The sequence below is a fragment of the Crocodylus siamensis genome, chromosome 1 (genome assembly GCF_052110815.1).
Source record: "Crocodylus siamensis isolate JL-2025a chromosome 1, ASM5211081v1, whole genome shotgun sequence".
In the NCBI taxonomy this organism is placed as follows: Eukaryota; Metazoa; Chordata; order Crocodylia; family Crocodylidae; genus Crocodylus; species Crocodylus siamensis.
This window is the reverse complement of record NC_143395.1, coordinates 309,214,289-309,233,617: the sequence shown is the minus strand read 5'-3', so window position 1 is coordinate 309,233,617 and position 19,329 is coordinate 309,214,289. Positions and strand designations below refer to the sequence as shown.

At 38.5% G+C, this 19,329-nt stretch overlaps 1 protein-coding gene across 1 annotated transcript in view; it reads left to right on the top strand.

The window, feature by feature from the left end:
* Positions 1 to 19,329, top strand: part of MYO16 (myosin XVI) — a 545,578-nt gene that overhangs the window by 452,744 nt on the left and 73,505 nt on the right. The window contains exons 30-32 of the mRNA XM_090022346.1: positions 2,586 to 2,832; positions 5,399 to 5,706; positions 7,319 to 8,518. Coding sequence (XP_089878472.1) covers positions 2,586 to 2,832; positions 5,399 to 5,706; positions 7,319 to 8,518 — 1,755 coding nt within the window. The remainder of the gene's footprint in view (positions 1 to 2,585; positions 2,833 to 5,398; positions 5,707 to 7,318; positions 8,519 to 19,329) is intronic.

Below are 19,329 nucleotides of genomic sequence, written 5' to 3'. Positions count from 1 at the left end.
GTGTTTGTTTGCATTAAAAGGTATGAACACACATACATTTGGAGCCAGAAAGGCAATATTTCAAAAACGGCACAGGCTATAACATTCTAATTGCTACTTCGGACAAACTGGGAACGATACAAATGTAGCAAAATTGTTCCAATTTTAACACTGTATGAAGGAGTAGTTTTGCTACATATGTATTATTTCTGACTTTTCCATATGCAACAATTAGGATGTTATAGCCTTTATCCTATTAGAAATAGTCTCCTTTTGAAAGAGCTTCAAATGTATGTGTATCCATACACTCTTCTCCCAAAAGGAAACCACACACACTCTTATATACTCATGTTAAACATAAAATAAATCTGTGCAGGCTTAAATATATCAGAAATCAAAAAATTATATTATTGATATTATTAAATAAAGAAAGATACAGTACAACCTGAATTGGGAACTACTTTGAAGTTTTCAGTAATCTTTTTTAGGATCATAGGAGAGTAAGGTTAGATCCTCTCAAGGTCCTCTAGTCCAACCCCCTGCCCCTGTTCAAGGTAGGATTCTCCTGATTAACCCATTTCAGCAAACTTTCTGCCCAGCCAGTTTTTGGAAATTTCCATGGATGGAGATTCTTACATCTCTCACCTGTTCCAGTGCGCATAGTCAGAAAGTTCCTCCTAATCTCCAACCTGAATTTCCCCTGCTGCAGTTTGAAACCATTGCTCCTAGTCCTGTCCCTGGCAGCCACAGAAAAATGCCCATCTCTATCCTTTCTGTAATCACCCTTCAAGTATTTATAGACTGTTATCAAATCCCCTCTCAGTCTTTTCTTTTTTAGACTAAATAAACCTGGTTCTTTCAGTCTTTCTTCATAAGATTTTTTTTCCACAAAATCCCCATTTTTCAGATATAAAAAGTAACCCCAAATTGACATTTTTCCGTGCTTAAAATGAAATGCCATATGTATTTCATTTTAATCATGGAAAAAAGTGGATTTTGGGTTACTTTTTATATCTGAAAAAAAGGGATTTTTTTGCCAGAGAAAACCAGGATCCCTGGTTCATCCATTGTTCATGACTATTCCTTAATCACTATGATCCAAACAGTTAGATATCCACCTTAAAGTACTTTCATCTTGTCTATATTTTCTTAGCTTGTTGATGAGAATGTTGTGAGAGAGAGTGTCAACATGCTTGCTAAAGTTCAGGTATTTCACATCCACTGATCTCCCACTATTCACAGAGCCAGTCTTTCTATGATATTATAGAAAGAAATCAGGCTGGCCAGGCATGACTTAGTCTTGGTAAATCCATGCTAGCTGTTCCTCATCACCTTGTTCTCCTCTAGGTGCTTCACAGTAGATTCCTTGAGGACCTGATCCATGATCTTGCCAGGTATTGAGGTCAGACTGACTGATCTGTAATTTCCTAGATCCTTCTTCTTCCCTTTCACAAAGATGCACACTACATTTGCCCTTTTCCAATCAGCTGGGACCAGCTTGACCTCTGGGAGTTCTCAGACAGGATTCAAATTACTAAAATTACCTCAGCCAATTCCTGTAGTACTCTAGGGTGCATCATGTCTAACTTGCTGACTTGAAAGCATCTAGCTTCAGTAACCTGTTCTTCCACTACTCACTGCTGTTTGTCTCTTTCCCTATCTTTGCTGCCAACTGTATTCCTCACTTGGTAGTTGCCACTGTTTCTAAAGACTGAAGTAAAAAAATGCATTAAATACTTCATCCTTCTCTAGATTGTCCTTAACTAGACTGCTATCCACAGATAGACAAATAATATATTTTTATTATAACAAGAAGAGATGCATAGGCAAAATATAAACACTGGCTATCACCATGGTTACAGTGGAAAATATACCATAATTCTTTCTCAGTATAGAAAGAGGAAAATATACTATAATTCTTTCTTTGACAGAGAGTAGACCTGAAAGAATATTTTGGTCAATTTTTTTTCCTAAAAAATGAAGTGTGAAGTTGTCAGAAACGTTTTACAGGTTTGTGTCAAATCTATGTAATTGTTTTACCTGAAAAGAAACAAAAAACCTGAAAAATTTTAAATGTTATATCCTTACATTTCTTAAATGAAACATTTACATTTTTCGTATTATATTGTAGTTCATTTTCATTCAAAAGTGTTTTAAAAACTTTTAAAATGGTGTAAAATCTTTTTTCATTAGGAAATGTTTCATCTTACCTGAAATTTTTTCTTTTATTTTTTTCTCACTGAACAAAAAAATTGTTTCAAGTTGACATTCTTTAGTTTTTATATTTACAGTCAATCCAAAAAATGAGTTATGTCCATAGATTTACTCATGAGACAAATGATCTTTTAAATCCTCGTAATAATCTTAACCTTTACACTTCCTAGGATATGCCAAAGTAGTAACATATGTAGGGGGAGAACTGTGAAACAGGGAGCAAAAAAATGTTTATCATCTATTTTAGTAGAGAGGGAATAGTGTTTCTTTTCCTTTTTGTAGAGAGTATTGATTGAACTATGCAATTTACAGCTGAATGCACAATAATGTTACATTATTTACTGTTAAATTATATGTCTTATTGGTCCATATTTTTTGTTCCATTATGGCAGTTGTAAGAGGATTTCTAGCCCGCCAGCGCTTGGTGCAGAAGATGAGCGTCAAACAGCAAGAGGTCACCTCAGTCAAAAGCTTCCTGCAAAATGCAGAGGATATGGGACTGAAAGTGTACGATGCTTTGGTCATTCAGAACGCTTCTGATATTGCTCGGGAAAATGACCGGCTTCGTAATGAAATGAATTCTGCTTACAATAGGGAAAAGTTAGAGACTAGTAAAAGGCAGGAGGAAGCCCCCAAAAGGTAAGGGGAGAAAGTAGTTTCTCTAACTTCAGGAATCCAAGTGCTCCTATAGTTATTGGTGCAGTCCATTCTACACTGAGGTAGTCATGGCAATAATGATAATTCTCAGGAAACTTAAGCAGGGAGAGGTAATTAGTCATGTGAGTCTAGAGCTATGAAGAAGGCAGGGTCAGTTTGCACTTATAGACTAACTAAATCAGAGATGCAGCTTATAGCATCTGATGAAGTAAGCTGCTTTTTATAAAAGCATCTCTGGTTTAGTTAATCTATAAGGCACAAATCGACCCTGCATTCTGCCTATGTAAATTTGACTGTATCTTCTTTAAATGTCTGTTTTACTGACTTGCCAGTTTGCGTTAGGCACTCCTCCTAATTTGTGAAGCCATATCAGGTAATTCATTTTAGGTATGTAAAACAACAACATTCATGATATATCTGATTCAATCAATACTCTCATATGTAGTTGCTTGCACAATTAAGTCTCTAAAGCATTTATTATCTATGAATAAATAGTTTTTAATCTTAAAAGAAATAGATCTTACATAGAGCTTTAATCTAAAAGAAACTTCTAACTTAAATTTCTAGATACATATGCCAAGCTAATAGAGACAAGCTAGAAATTAATAAAAAGTCCAGAGTCATAAAAGCACCTTATATTGGAAAAGGCAGATTACAAAGATGATCCTTTCTTCTTACTTTAAAATGGATGAAAATTTAGCCTTGCTTGGCATTTTCAGAGCTAGTTGCTACAACATGTGTCAGGGGGGTCTTTTTAAGCTTTCCACAGACGCACTGGATGCTGGCTGCAGCCAAGGTTGGGTGGGGATTTTGACTGGGTGTGCCAGTGCTTCTGCTGAGATTTAAAGCTGGATATTCCTGACTAGAGGGTCTTGCCCCTCCACACAGGGTCAGACTGGTTGCCATATTTTGGGTCAGGAAGGAATTTTATGCCTTTATCAGACTGATATGGACTGTGTATGCGTGCAAGGTGGCGGGAGGGGAGTGGGGGGAGGGTAGGAGCTTGCCTTCCTGTATGGCAAGGGTTGTGGCCCTATACCTGGGATCTCGTGAATGTATATTAACAACCTTTTACAGAAGCAGGACATTGGCTGCCATGGGTTCCCTGCTTTATCTGTGGCAGGTTAGTTACTGTGTTATGTCTTGTGCTGCATTGGGGTTGACTGTAGGGTCACAAAAGAGTTTAGATTATGGATTTATATAGGATGGTTTGGAAAGGGATGATCCTGCCTCAAGCAGGCGGTTGAACTAGATGACCTGTGGATGTCCCTTCCAGCCCTACTTCTCTATAATTTCTACGAGTTCCAGTAAATATTATAGCCTCTTTCTCTATAGGTTCAATACAAGCACCAATATGCAGTGATAACAAAAACTTTATTATCTGTGCCTGTAAGTCACTGGTCCTAGGGATGTTTATTCTTCCATAGGAATGTAATTGCAGCTCACAGCATCGTCTCAAAAACAGCTCTCCTACGTCTTCGTTGCCAGTTTCAGTGATTTTTATTAAAGTAAAAATGACAATGTGTCTGTTTAATTAACTTCAAATATCCCCTTGATTACATATTGAAGGAAAAGCCTTTGTAGGAAAGACTGTAATTAAACATTACAGTGAAAACAAATTATCCACCGAACACCAAGCTTTCATCTTTAGCTTCTTTCATTGACTACTTGGGCAGCTGGCTAGATCCTGTATTTGAATTCCAGCTCTGCTGGTGATCTGCCAGGCAGAAATACAATTAAAAAACCAAAACAAATTCTGAGGTATTTTTTGTAAATAATTGTTCTGACATCTCCTAGACAGTGCATTGCTACTCTAAATTATAAGACTGTTCTTAAATGTCTAGAAGGTGTTGTGATTTTCTTTTAAGGAATTCTTGATTTTTAAGTTTTCACTACTTTAATAAGATGGAATTAGCAACGTTATTTTCTAGTGTGCATTGGAAACACTAAAAATATTAAGTGCAATCACTGCAACAAGCGCACAGTCATAATTTTGCTACTGTGACTGAAATGACAAACAGGAGTTAAACAGGAACACATTCATAAGTATATTGGTATAATAGAATAGGAAGCCAAATTCATCAGTTGAAAGGTAACCTAATATTTTAGAGATTTGGATTTCATAAGTAGAATTTATAGTTGTCTTTTTAGAAAAGGGTGATAAAGGCTCAGTATTTGCTGCCTCAGTAACTTTCTATTAAAATGGATTTCCCAGAAATTATCATTCAGATTGAAAACCTAGCTTTTGATTGTGCTTAACAATCAAAGTGTGAACAGTTCATTCAGTGAATGCCTAATCAACAATATGAAACTGCTTAAGAAAAAGCTACATTTGTGTAAAGTAAGTTCAGTGTCCTGATTTATCATGAAATGGGAAATGCTAGCAGCTTGATCTGGATTTGTTTGTCAGAAGATTACTACACATATCCCCTAGGCACAGAAGGGATGTTGGGAGATTGTTTACCGAAAAGCTGTTGTTATGTTTGCATGACCAGGTTCCTTGTTGTCATTTGAGTAATGCATCTGAGCATCTTTTCTATGTTTTCAGAGTTGAAGACAGGGGTGGGAAGGTCTCTGAGGACAAATTTGTTGGCTGTCGAACGCCTAAGCATTTTCATTCCAGCTCCGTGCCTATCCCCATGGCAGTGGATGGCTTGGTACATTCTGTGGCTGGATCATCCATCAGATCCCCCTCCCTGCACTCTGTGTTCAGCATGGATGATAGTAATAGCCTGCCATCACCAAGGAAACAGCCTCCTCCCAAACCAAAGAGGGACCCCAACACACGACTGAGTGCTTCGTATGAGGCTGTTAGTGCTTGCTTGTCGGCAGCTTCTAAGGAAACTGCTAATGAAGGTTAGGCATAATGGGAGAAACCCATACATATATTGCCTTAGGATATTGATTTCTTTACTTTGATCCTTTAAAACATTTTCAGGTGCCTTGAAAAAGTCTTGTTTCCTTAGAATACTTTCAGTAGTAGTAAAGAAAATCGGTTGATTTATCCGTAGGTCCTAAATCAGTAAATAACTGCTCATTTGTCCTAATTTCCTAGTTTGTCAACAACAAAAACCTATTTACAGAATTCCCTCTGGAGATAAATAAGCTCCATCAGCTTTACCAATCTGCCTTACTAACTGTTTTATTTCACCTTTTAAACAGTGTAGTATAATTCCCTTGGCATCTCAAGTAGAAAATTTTGAATGTTGAATTTTACCAGGCTAGCTTTAAATTACCCACTATTTCTCTCCACATAAATATGAATATACAGAAATGAATATTCTGGAGGTAGCTATATTAGAGCCAGGATTTATATATAATGTTAGAACTCACTTATAGTGAGTTCTCCTCCACTCAGGCTGAAGTAGAATGAAAGTCTCAAATATGTTTCAGTGCACTGCAGTTTTGATTAAAAAAAAATCCTACGTCCTTTCCACCCTTCATATTACAAGGAACAGTGGTGGAAAGCTTTTCATATGTTCTGCTAACCCTGAATAATCAGGTTTTGCACAGAATATCCGCTAAAGTTATTGGGAATTATTATCCCTTCACTGCAGGCAGGATGTAAAATCATGTACGATGATTCTGCAGCCACTCAGACAGTGGCTGGAGGCTTCAGAAGATCACCTTTGTATGATGACTGATATTGTCACATCTTCAGAGAGAACTTCATCTTTCTTATCCCTCTTCTCTTCCCCCAGCCCTCCCCCCCCCCCCGCCCCAAAGGCCACCTTTTGTGCTCCCCTGAAGAGAGAAAAGTGTATATGAGATGGAGAGATATGGGAGTCTTGAGTCCAATATGGCTCATTTGAAGCCATCATCCCCACCCAGTGAAATTGTAGCTGGTTCCACTGAATCTGCCCAGCATAGAGAGAGGGTAGATATTTGAATACTGACAATTTTTACATATACCATATATGCATAATGTTTATATATATAGCTATAGATATAGTTATAGATATACATGTCTTTATATATAAATGCTAATACATATTATACTAATATACACACACTCATTTCTAAAGCACTTTGGGTCCTTCCAGGTGCTCAGTGCTAAATAAATGTGAAGTTACTTGATCAGATTCTCTGCACTTGTTTGTGTCCGATGTGCATGACAGATTAGGGGACTGTCAGAAACAACATATAGCTCTCTGATAGCGTGTTCCAACCTTGAGCTTTGAGACTGCTGTAATGTTTACCAGATAACCATGGTCCAAAGAGACCAGTCACCAAGTGGGGTGAGTTATCTGCTCCTTTCTCCGACACCTACACCTGTATTCAGGCAAGTAGCTCAAACCTAGTTATGCCAATTCAGTATTCATCTGGTGAATACTCCCCCCATCCCCACTGAGAATTCCCTAGATGTGGCCTTGTAAGATTTAAATACAAGCATGTGTAAGACCTCATTTTGCAGAAGTAATGGACCTTGGCTTGTTACTAATGCATGCTTTTTCCCCCCCTCTCCTAGTATTGATGAGACCAAGACCACACAGTGATGACTATAGCACTATGAAAAAGATTCCTCCCAGGAAACCAAAAAGAAGTCCCAATACAAAACTGAGTGGCTCTTATGAAGAGATATCTGGCCAAAAGCCTGGGGATATGAAACAATCCAGCCCAGTAACTAAAACAGGTGGTCATGACATTGTGACAATACAAAGAGCAGCCTCTGCTGATGGGCCCCGTCACAGCATGTTGAGCTTATATATGTCACAGGAAGAGGAGGAAAATGAGCCAGTATATATTGAAATGGTAGGAAATGCTATGAAAAATAATTCCACTGAAGCAGAAAGCCCAGACCAAGGCGAATCTGTTTATGAAGAAATGAAATATTTTTTACCAGAAGAAAGTAGCAATGGTAACGGAACCATTCCCATAGTAACTGGATCTCCTCCACTGTTGTTTGAGAGCAAAAAACCTGGAACAACTGAAGAACTTGATGCAAACAGCCAAGCTGCCTCAAGCTATAAAGACCCTTGTGACATTCCAGCCCCCTTCCCAAATTTGCTTCCACATAGGCCACCACTACTTGTTTTCCCTCCAACCCCTGTAACATGTTCTCCTGCTTCTGATGAATCACCTCTAACTCCTCTAGAAGTGAAAAAGCTTCCCGTCCTAGAAACTAATCTAAAATACCCTGTACAATCAGAGGGCTCAAGTCCGCTATCCCCACAATATTCCAAAAACCAGAAAGGGGAGAATGAAAGGCCAGCATCCCCTGGTTTGGCTGTATTTAATGTTTCCAGCAAGGTGTCTCCTCCTTCAACTCCTCCTCCTCCTCTCCCTCCACCACCTCCTCCTATGCCTCCATCTGTTTCTTATCGGGCTTCCACACATTTTGCTTTCCCCCCAGAGACTTGTGCTACATTTCTGGTTAATACAGGGAAGACAGGAACAAACTCAGATCTGTCGAAAGTACCTCAGAGACCAAATCCTGTTCAAGCTGGAGGTTCAACTTCCCCGTTCTCTAAGCTGCCGTACTCCCCAGTGAAGGTAGCAAGAGCTGACCACAGGAAATCAAACTCCAATTCATCATCTCCACTTCCATACAGTCCTACAAGCTCAAGACCTTTAACCAGTCCTCTTGACGAGTTAACTAGCTTGTTCAGCTCAGGACGGAGCGTGCTTCGAAAGTCTGCAGTGGGAAGAAAGATTAGAGAGCCTGAAGGTAAGCTTACTGGAATGCTTGATCTTTCTGTCTAGTCTTCAGTGGTCATTTATTTTGGTTGTGGTGTTAAATTTGGTTCTGATCTGAAAAACTTCTATAAATACATGTCTTTTATCACATTATCCTTCACCCTAGTTTTACGTGTAATGCCAGCCTCCAGTGTCCACTTGCAATACATACCTCTCAAACTGTCACAATAAACTGTACAAAGAGCACATTCTTTCTTCTGTCAGATCCCTGTGCAGGAACCTCTGTTGCCACTTATATGACGTCAGGCATCCAGCGGTGGCTAAGCTCAGTGAGATAGGCAATTAATTCTGACTTTGGGACAGTCTGGGATGTCTGATCCTTTTTCATTCATTCACAGAGCCATTGACATTGTGTTTCATTTTGTGTTTCTCTCTCCCCCACTGTTAATATGCCTTTTCCTTTTCAACTGCAAAACTCTTTCAGGTACAGTTTTTGTAGCTCTTTATATAATAGGGTCCCCTGTTTATAATGGCTATCGACACCGTGGTAATATAGGCTTTTAATAATACTAAATTTAAAAGAACTCTTTATGTTCAGTAGTGGAATACACACACACACACACGTCTCTGTGTGTGTGTGTGTGTGTGTGTGTGTGTGTGTGTGTATTCCACTACTGAACATAAAGGGTTCTTTTAAATGTAGTGTTATTAAAAGCCTATATTACCACGGTGTTGATAGCCATTATAAACGGGGGACCCTATTATATAAAGATATATATATGTATATTATACACACATATATATAAATTTAAATTATGATTGCATTTAAAGTAAAAATCATAGAACAATCAATTACTTACGTAGTGGTGCTGCCTGTACTTCAGTATGTTTTTGGAATTCTAGCATGTACTTGTCAGATGTTTAGCTAACAGCCAGACTAACATGCATGTACAGAATGGAAACTTCTACAGTTGTGTAGGTGTGGCAGTGTGGATATGTGTTCCCTGTTCTTCAGCAACATACTCTAGAGTTGATGCTTCTTAGTACTGAATCTTAACCTACAGTTGTGTAGGTGTGGCAGTGTGGATATGTGTTCCCTGTTCTTCAGCAACATACTCTAGAGTTAACGCTTCTTAGTACTGAATCTTAACTTGAGATGACAAAAAGTTTTATTTTTATGTGCATTGACTTACCACACTAGTGTCACAGAAAATCTGGCCTATAAAAGATATTCCCTGCCAGAAGCTGATACGTTAGAAACAGATGCCCTGCTCTTACTAAAATACTCATGTAGTTGTAAGGAATGAGGAAATAAAAATATGTAAAATAAATAGAAATAGATTATACATGTCAGCTTCTCTATCAGCAAATCTGCACAATAGAAATTTATTTTTTGTTTGTTCATATCCCAATAATCTTCCTAAAATTAGCATAGCTGTTGTGTAATGGAAAATGAATTACAGTATTACCAGAATGGCATATCTTCACTTAAAAGCTGTCAATTGGTTAGCTCTGTGGTACATAGCGTGTACTTTAATCTGAGGATTATACTTCAGTGTTTCATTATTGTATTTTCATGCATTCACGATAATGAAAACATGTTTCTTATTTTGGATGTACTTGATATAGGAGGCATTGCAACAAGTTTCCCAGCTGTTCTTCTTGAGTCTTTTATTTCACAATATAAAATGGTTACTTGACATCTAAACTTTCTGATTGCAGAATAAAGTCTTATTCATCTTGTTCAGCTGAATCTGAACCTTGCCACTTTGCATACAGATTTTTGAGATTTGAAACTTATTCAGGTTGTTAATCATTTACCTTGTGCAAGGAACAAAAAAATGTCTTGTTTGTTCTTCAGTTTCTTATAATCGTACAAAATGGTGCATTCCTATATTGGCATATGTGGACACTATGAATTCTTAAGAGTCCTTAGATCTCTAAAGTATATATCAATGAACCTTGTAGCAGGAGGACAGTCTTTTACCTGTGGCAAGTCAAGATAGTTTTTGTGTTTTCAGGTAATATGTCTTGTGGTTGAACAATAGGGTTGTTTGTGTAACTTTAGGAATATTTTAGACAAATATTGTAAGTGATGGTTTGGATAGAGATGATCCTGCCTTGAGTAGAACTTTGGACTAGATGATCTTCTATCCCTTCCAGCTCTACATTTCTATGATTCTATGATCCTAATGTCAGCAGATCACTTAAGTTATAATTAATAATGCCATTGCTAGTCTGCTTGGCTAAGTATAGTCACTCAAATGTAGCTGAAGCTGAATCAATTCAATTTTTGCCGGTTAGTCTAAACTGTGTAGATTGAATCATTAAGCAAGTGAACAGACATTCTCTTTCAATTCTGGAAATGCAGCCACATGCCTGCAGTAAGGTAAGCACACCTCCCTGCTTGACTGGAGCAGACAGCTTGAGCCAAGGTTAGCTTGTCCACCCTTCGAGGGGGAGTTTGCAGTGCAAAGCATGCTGGGTTGCTGGAGGCCTGTGAGTTAACTTGAATTTGAAGGGGATCTGGGGCAAATGTTTAAACTGATTTAAACTAAATCAGTTCAGTCTAATACTACATCCATCCAGGTTCATCTCAAACTGGTTTTAGTCATTCTGAAAGCAGTTTATGTGTGCCAAACTTCTGTTGTGTTACAGATTTCAACTGGTTTCTGATCACTTGTAGTGGTTTATATGTAACTTCTGTCTATACGTATCTCATGCTTCAAAATGGTGGTGGGGGTGCTTTAACTAAAGCTCGTTTCACAAGCTTTAGTTAAAGCACCCTGGCCACCACTTTGAAGTGTAGGGACACTGAGTGACATGGAGGCTGCTGGAGTGCAATAATTAGCACCCTCCAGCAGACTCGCAGCCAACTTGATTAATGGAGTCTGATCCAACATGTGCTGCTTAGCAGAGATTCATCACATGTATAGGTGTCCAAAATGACTAATTCAACAGTAATTTGAATCTGAGTTACATTTTTAATACAGGGGAAAAAACCACAGGAAAAAAAAACTAGACAGTGTATATAGCAATCTCTCCCTGTGAAAAGCTAGCATGGTTAAGTTAACGTCCAGGTCAATATTAGTTAGTAGATTATTTGTGCTATGAAGTGTAAATTAAATTCTGCTGGATGATTAACTATATCAACTGCTTTCTTCACCTCTGGATGTGTATCTGCTCCAACAATTAGCCTCATATGTACAATATTTGAAACATATTCCAATTGGAGTGGATTTCCTTTTTAAAACCTAATGAATGAAAAGCAGCATACCACAATTTCATGATTCTTCCATTTAAAGTATATTTTCTAATAGGCACAACTCCATTGACCCCACTGAGATTAATCCCAATTTGTGCAAGTATAATAGGACAGACTTAAGCACGTATATTTAATTAATATTAATATTTACTTAATATTTTACATGATTTGTCATTATTTGTCTATATTTACTTAATATTGTACATTATTTGTCATTTTTTAAAATTTTGTACGTTCATATTAATGATGACAGGTCAGTTCTATATTAATATTGTGAAGAGGCATTCTGTATGTTTGGCAAAGTAAATAGAAAATATTTTCTTCCCCTACAAGGACAACAAATTGAATTGATTAATCACTCCTTTAATTACACTGCTTAGAAGAAGATGCCATATTTTAAAGCATTTCCAGTCATTAGAGGTCTCTTTTGAGGCTTTTGTTAGTTCACCTAAGCACATGTAAGGATGGTAGAGGCAGCAGAGACAGCAAAGTAGTTTTTACCGTACACACAAAATGTTGCCTAGAGTTTGGGAATTGCTACAAATTCGTTTCACTAGAAAGATGAAGTATAATCTATGTCTCCTGTGATCTGAGGATAGTATATTAACCAAGCTTACCATAGGGCAGTTCTAAATTTACTGTTCACATGGAAAATATTGTACTTCTAAATATTTTAACAAGGCAACACTAAGTATGAAAGATCAAAGTTCAAGAAAGGTATGTGATAACATTTTAAATCAATATTTTATAAGAGAAAAAGCTACTGTATGAAATGAAATGCAGTTACATATAAATCGTTCAAGCAGGAGAAGAGCCATCTGTAGAGTCAAGGAAATACAGACAAATATACAGGATGTGTTTGTACTTCTCATCTTTGTTTACTGCATACCTTCAATTCATTTCTCTTGTAACAGTTGGTATAAACATTCAATTTCATTTAATCTCTGGTACATTTTAATAAGATAGCAACATATAGAAGTAGACTGCTTTTGCAAAACTAGAGGCATCATATTGAAGAATGCCTAAATTATAGCTTCTCTATTATTTTTTTCTCATTCTGCATACTTTACATTAAGATTTTGGAGGGTTCCTGCCTTTCCTCTCTTCCCCCAAATAATTTGTAGCAGTTTATCTGTCTGATTTCCTAGATTAAAAAAAAGAATTAGACGTATGCTTGCTTATCTTTTGATTTATTGCCTATTTTCTGCATGGGCACAGCTTTAAAAATCAAAAGGTTCTGCTCAAAACAATGCTCTTTAGTTGACTACTGTGAAATTCTGTTCACTTCCAGAATTATGCAATGCCCTTACTTCAAAATAGGTGAAAATGTAAGTCCTCCTGAAGTCAAAAGCAAATTTTGCTATTGACTTCAATCAGGTTCTTTTTAGCAGTAATTTTGTAAAAAAACAAACAAAAAATTTACAAAAATAACTGAATGCTTGTGAGGGGAACCAGATTAGCAGCCTGAGAGACCAACGTCATCTGCTTATCAGAAAAATGCAAATATAAACGGTGTAAGCAGATCTGACGGGCAGGTTAAGACCAAGTTAGTATTAACCTGGAAGAATAATTACAAGGAGACGGAAGGTTTCTCATGCTCATTTACTTCTTGACCTCTTGGATTAAACTAGAATGTAAATTAATCATTCTGGGCTTGTCTACACTTGTACTTTACTGTGCAGTAGACTAATTTACTGCACAGTAAAGTGTCACTCTCTACACATGCATGAAAATTAGGTCAGTGTACACTAATTTACTGTATTGTCAGATAGTGCTATCAGATGCAAGTACTATCCAATGGCAGAGTAAATTACTGTGCTTAAATAAATGCACATGTAGATGGTGACGTCCAGATTAGTTTACTTTGGCTCAAATTACATCAGAGTGTATTCAGTCACATTAACTGCACATGCAGACATGTCCTTTATGATCTGAACACTTGTCTAGAATTAACCAAATTGAAATCACTATGGTTCCTTTCAGACAGACCACTAAACCCCAATCTAATGATAACATCTTTCAGTACCTATTGGCCTGGTATGGACTTGTGTTAATATTTTATTTATTTCTTTAATGGTAATATGCAGAGCTCGTAACTATGATCAGGTTCCTATTGCAGTAATTATTTCCTTAAATGCTGTACATAAAAAAGCTCCTCACCTAAATAATTTCAGAGACAAAACAAATGGTGGGAAGATGGAGCATAGAGAGATTAAGAGGGAGTAAAAGGTTAGTTGTTTAATACAGTTCCTAATTAGATTCTAGATCTCTGGGGGAAAAAAATCCAAAGCACCATGATAATTTTGTTTGTTTGTTTTTTGGCATCTTCATTTTGGACTGTAGGGCTAGAGACAGACATTACACATAAACCAGTTTTTGATCAGAAACTGGTTTAAACCTATAATAGAACAGGTTTTCAGTGCAGATAAACCAGTTCGAAAATGGCTAAAACCAGTTTGAGATAAATGTGGTTAAATGTAGTATCAGACTGAACTGATTTGACTCAAACCAGTTTATGGAATATCTGCCCAGACCCCTTGCTGGTTTAAGATAAACTAGACTCTCCTAGGATCTCAGCATGCACTCTGGCCTCGGCTGGGCGGGGCTCTCTGTTCCACAGCAGGGCTGGCCCTTCCCCTCTGCTCCTTGGCTGCAGCTCTGGCAGAGACTTGCAGATACAAAGAGTTTGCCTGGCTTCTCTCTGCTAAACAGGCATTGTTTTCTACATCCCTCTGCCTTACACAGACACACAGTATTAGCTAGCAGACCACATGCTGGCTACAGCCCATACTGTGGGATACTACAGAGGCAGACAGGCTTTTTTGGAGCTAATCAATAGGTAGCTGGTAATGTCCTTTGGAAAAGCTGTTTAAGAAGAGCTTGGAGGGGGACTTTGTTTTCTTAATGGGTTGATAAACACTGAGTTAGGGTTGATAAACCTTCCCTGCTGGGCAGCTTGGAAGGAGGGGAAATAATCAAAGCGTTCTGCAGGGGGCTGGCTATGCGCCCCTCAGAGCACCACTGTGAAGCAAGCTCTAGTGCCCCCTTGGCTTCTAGCCGAAACCACTGCAGACATGTGCCTGTATTTCTGGAATGAAAAGGGAATGTCTATCCACATCCAAATCAGTTCAAGCTTTGCAGGTTAGACTAACTTGCAAAGATTGAATTAATTCAGGCTCAGGCTTTTTGAATGTCTATCCCTAGCCTAAAGGTTCATACAGAGCTAAACACAGGTCTTTACATGCTCAGAAGCATCCCAGACTGAAACACCATTAATATATAGAGATGTACATATAGTGGTGATTCATTTTAATCATGGAAGAACGGTGGATTTAATGGCGGAAAGATCGGTGGTTACTTTTTTTAATCTGACACCTAACTCCTACCTAAATTCCACTACAATCCAGAAACAAGGCAGGGAATTTCCTAAACTCTGTCAACCTCATTAGAGGGGACTAATCTTTTCGTAATGAGCACAGTGTTGGTAGTGCATATCTTTTGCACAGTGGGCAAGTGGTACGAGTCCTAGCTCAGGAATTAGGGGACTTGGTTCCTAGGTCCTGCTCAGCCTGAGAAGAAATGAATCTATGTGTCCTATTTCCCAAGAGTGGCCTTCAGGGACCAATCTGAATATTGCCCTTTGTCTCCCCCGCCTCTCAAACCTGATTAAACTAATTTATACAGCCCATCAGGAAGGGATAGAGGATGCATTTCCAAGTAATTGGTTCTGCTCACTGTCCTTTAATTATCAATAAATGAGGTCAATGGGGGCTATCAGAAGTGTGAGTGTGATTTCCTCTGTGTGTGTAGATCAGGACATGCCTGAAATAATCCCTTATACCAATTAACACAATGACAATCTAACAAACATGCAAATATGCAAAATTCATAACATGTCACAGGCATTGCCTCATCTTTGACATCTATTAACTATTCTGGATATAGGCAACACCCACTCGGTGAGACAGATGTTTCCCAATTAAGTAATTTCTTAAGTAAGCGAGCTGTTCCCAACAATTCAATTTAAGTAGTGGCAGTCAAACAGCCACTAATACCACACAGGTGGTAGAGGTATTATGGCATCCTTAGTTTCAGCCAAAGCTTGGCAAACAAATGGTATTTATATTTACGGTGTTAGAAAACCTTTGAATAATAACAGGTTTAAACTTGTCTCTGAAAAGGAACTCTGTCCTGTAAGAGGAGGGCATTTCTTTGATAGCTAGTAAATAATTCCCTTCTACCAGCAGATTAATGTAAGCTACTATTGTGTAGCTAACATATCTTGCTATTGAACTGCAAATTAAATTCCCACCAGAGTTTCCAAGATGAAATCCCAGTCCTTTATCCTCTAAGCCTTTCCTCTTAAGCAACTTAATAAAGATAATATTCATATCTGCATCTCATTATTCTTACATTATAATAATATAATATAATGTAATATAATAGCTTTAATTCCACTGTGGCAAAAGGCAAGAACTTAAAAAATGTGAGTAATATAGAAAGCTATACTGAATCTCTTTTACCAGGGCATGCTGAAAGAACGATAATATGTGTTGCACTTTTGTGGTACCTTTCATTTGCAGATCTCAAAGCACTCAAAACATTACAGCCTGCTTAATTACCTGGGAACATTTCAGTTGCCTCAAACATTTTCTATGACTAATTTTCAGATTAGGTGCGTAAATAGAAAAAAGGTAATTTACACTGGATAATTTACAAATTTAGTATGGTGTCTGATTTGCTGTGTTTCCTCCAGGCATAGCAGAGTGAGGAAAACCCAGAGGACTGCCAGTAATTCTGTGATGCTAGAACAACACAGGCCATCTATGGAAACCCTATGCAAAGGAAAATAGAGAAACAGCATGTTCTAGCATCAGAGGGCCTTTGCTGGAGATCTCCAACTGCAAGGGGACTTCCTTTGCTAGGAAGCAGTCATGCCTTTATGTTACCATAGCAGCACAGAGGGAATAAAGAGGAGTGAGCAGTGAGGTGCCAGGTTTTCTGCTCACTGAATATCTATGAACATTTTTATCATTTCAGAAATGTTGTTTAATTTAATTTTTATTAGTGACAGTAAACAATTATATTGTCCTAGGCTAAAGGCTGCCTATGGCAGTGACACTGCATTGTACTATGTACTAAACAAACAAGTCAGAAAAAAACACATACAAGACAGTCTTGCATTCAAAGGTTACAGACCATAGATAGATCTGTGAGACAGGAATACAACATACAAACCTAAGACTATAATGAAGAATAGGCATCATGATGTTTTGTTTTTTTTTTGATTGAGCCTGAGGAATAGCCCAAACACTTGCCCAATTTGCTCATTTAATTTTCAGGCATTTATTTTCCATAGCTTTATCATGAGTAGCTTGCTCTAAGTATTTTACACTCACTTAAAATAGGAGCTGTGGATGGCTGTAACAATCAGATAGGCTAGGGCAGATATTCAAAAAGCCTAAGCCTGAATTGATTCAATTTTTACAGGTTAATCTAACCTGCAAAGCTTGAACTGATTTGGAGATGGATAGACATTCCCTTTTCATTCCAGAAATGCAGGCACATGCCTGCAGTGGCTCAGGCTAGAAGATGGGGGTACTAGAGCAGCCCTCCCTTCGCTTCCATATGGCTGGGGGGGCATGACCAGGCTCCAGCAGGACGCTATGATTAGGAAGGGGTTCCCCTGCTCCTGACCATCCCAGCAGGGAATGTCTATCATGCCTAACTTGGTGTTTATTGGCCCATTAAGAAAACAACAGAGGGACATTACCAGCTATCTGTTGATTCTGCCTTTGTTCCATAGGCCACAGCTTGGAGGTATCCAGCATGTGGTCTGCTACCTAATGATAAGGTGTCTGTGAGGGACCCGGAATGCCTGCTTACAGAGAATGGGGAAGGGAGGGGAGCAGAATCCAGGCAGATGCCTGCAGAGACTGCAGGAGCTGTAGCCGAGGAGCAGCGGGCAGGGGCCAGCCCTGCTGTGGAGCAGAGAGTCTTGCCCAGCCCAAGAGCATGCCAGGATGTTGGGGGTGTCTGGTTTATCTTAAACCAGCAAGGGGTCTGGGACAGAGATTGTATAAACCAGTTAGAGCCAAATCAGGTCAGTCTGATACTACATTCAACCAAGTTTATCTCAAACTGGTTTAAAGCCATTTTCAAACTGGTTTATGTACACTGAACACCTGTTCTGTTACAGGTTTCAACTGGTTTCTGATCACTTAAACTGGTTTATGTGTAATGTCTTGAGCCTTGAGATCCACAGTATTGTGTTGTTACCTGACCTTTCTGTATATCAGTTTTATTCTCCAGGACAACTTTGAGAAGCAACTAGAGAAAAGTAGCAGAAAACTGTGATTTGGGAAATTTAGAAACTGGGTTTTTTTTTTCTTTTTTTTCTTTTTGGAGCCATGCACACTCTTCAACAGACTTAATTCTCTCTCTGCCAGGGCCTATTCTGGCAATGCATTTAGAGTGAACAATTTGAATATCTGATAGGTCAAGAAATGTCCATCAAAGATAAAATAGTTAATTTCTGAGATCATTGCTTAAAAAGAAATAAGTGCGTAGAAGTGTGTACATAGATCTTGGCTGAACTTAAGTTTTGTCCATTTCATTCTATTTGGTTTCTTGGTGTGTGTAAGTCCTTCCTCATCTGGAAAATTACTGTGGAAATGGCCTGCAGGTCTCCTGAAATAAGAGATCTGGAATGCCCTAACTTTCTGTTTCACAATCTCTGCAAAGTAGCATAATTTCCTGTGAAGAATACTTGTTATTTTAGGTAACCAGTTTGTATCCAATACTATTTAATTCAAAACTACTGAAAATCTTAGAGCTCTGTTTATCACCTGCTTTCATGATGTGTAATTTCACTAACCTATTTGTCATTGAAAAAACTACCTATGTTTTCCAAGGCCAGCTCCATGATTTGTGAAACTACTGGAGAAGAGAAATATGGTGATCAGCTCACACTTTGCTCTTAGTAGAAGGGTGGAATTATTTAGATCTGCAACATTTGATTTCTGTTTCACTCCCATTACTCAAGTGTAATACTGACCCACCTGATTAATTGCAAAGCAAAAGTACCTCATACAGTTGCTTTCAGTGTTTGTTCTTCAGGATTAAAAGCAAGTAATCCAAAATCGAGGTTTGCTTTGTGTTGTGACATGGTAAATAAACTTTAAACAAAATGACTTAACATAATAAAAACACAGGTGACTGGTAGGGAGGGCATGGGGGGGCACATGCCCCCTCTGAGATTGGCCCCCAAAAGTACTGGGAGGCCCATTGATGCACCCCCAATTCGGCACTGCACAGGATGGGTTCAGACACGGAGCAGATCCTCGCCACCCCAACTGTATGGCTGGGTACCACACTCAGCTTCTCTACCCAGCCCCGTCTTCCCTGACTGCTCTGGAGCCCAGATCATCAGAGTGTGCTCTGGCCAACCAGAGAGCTGTCCCACCTCCCTCCCCCATGCAACCTCTCTCTCCATCTCTCTACCTGTAAAGAGCATGCTCCAATCCCCCTGATTCTGGGAGAAAGATAAGCCCAGGGGGGTGGGGGCAGCCCAGGGA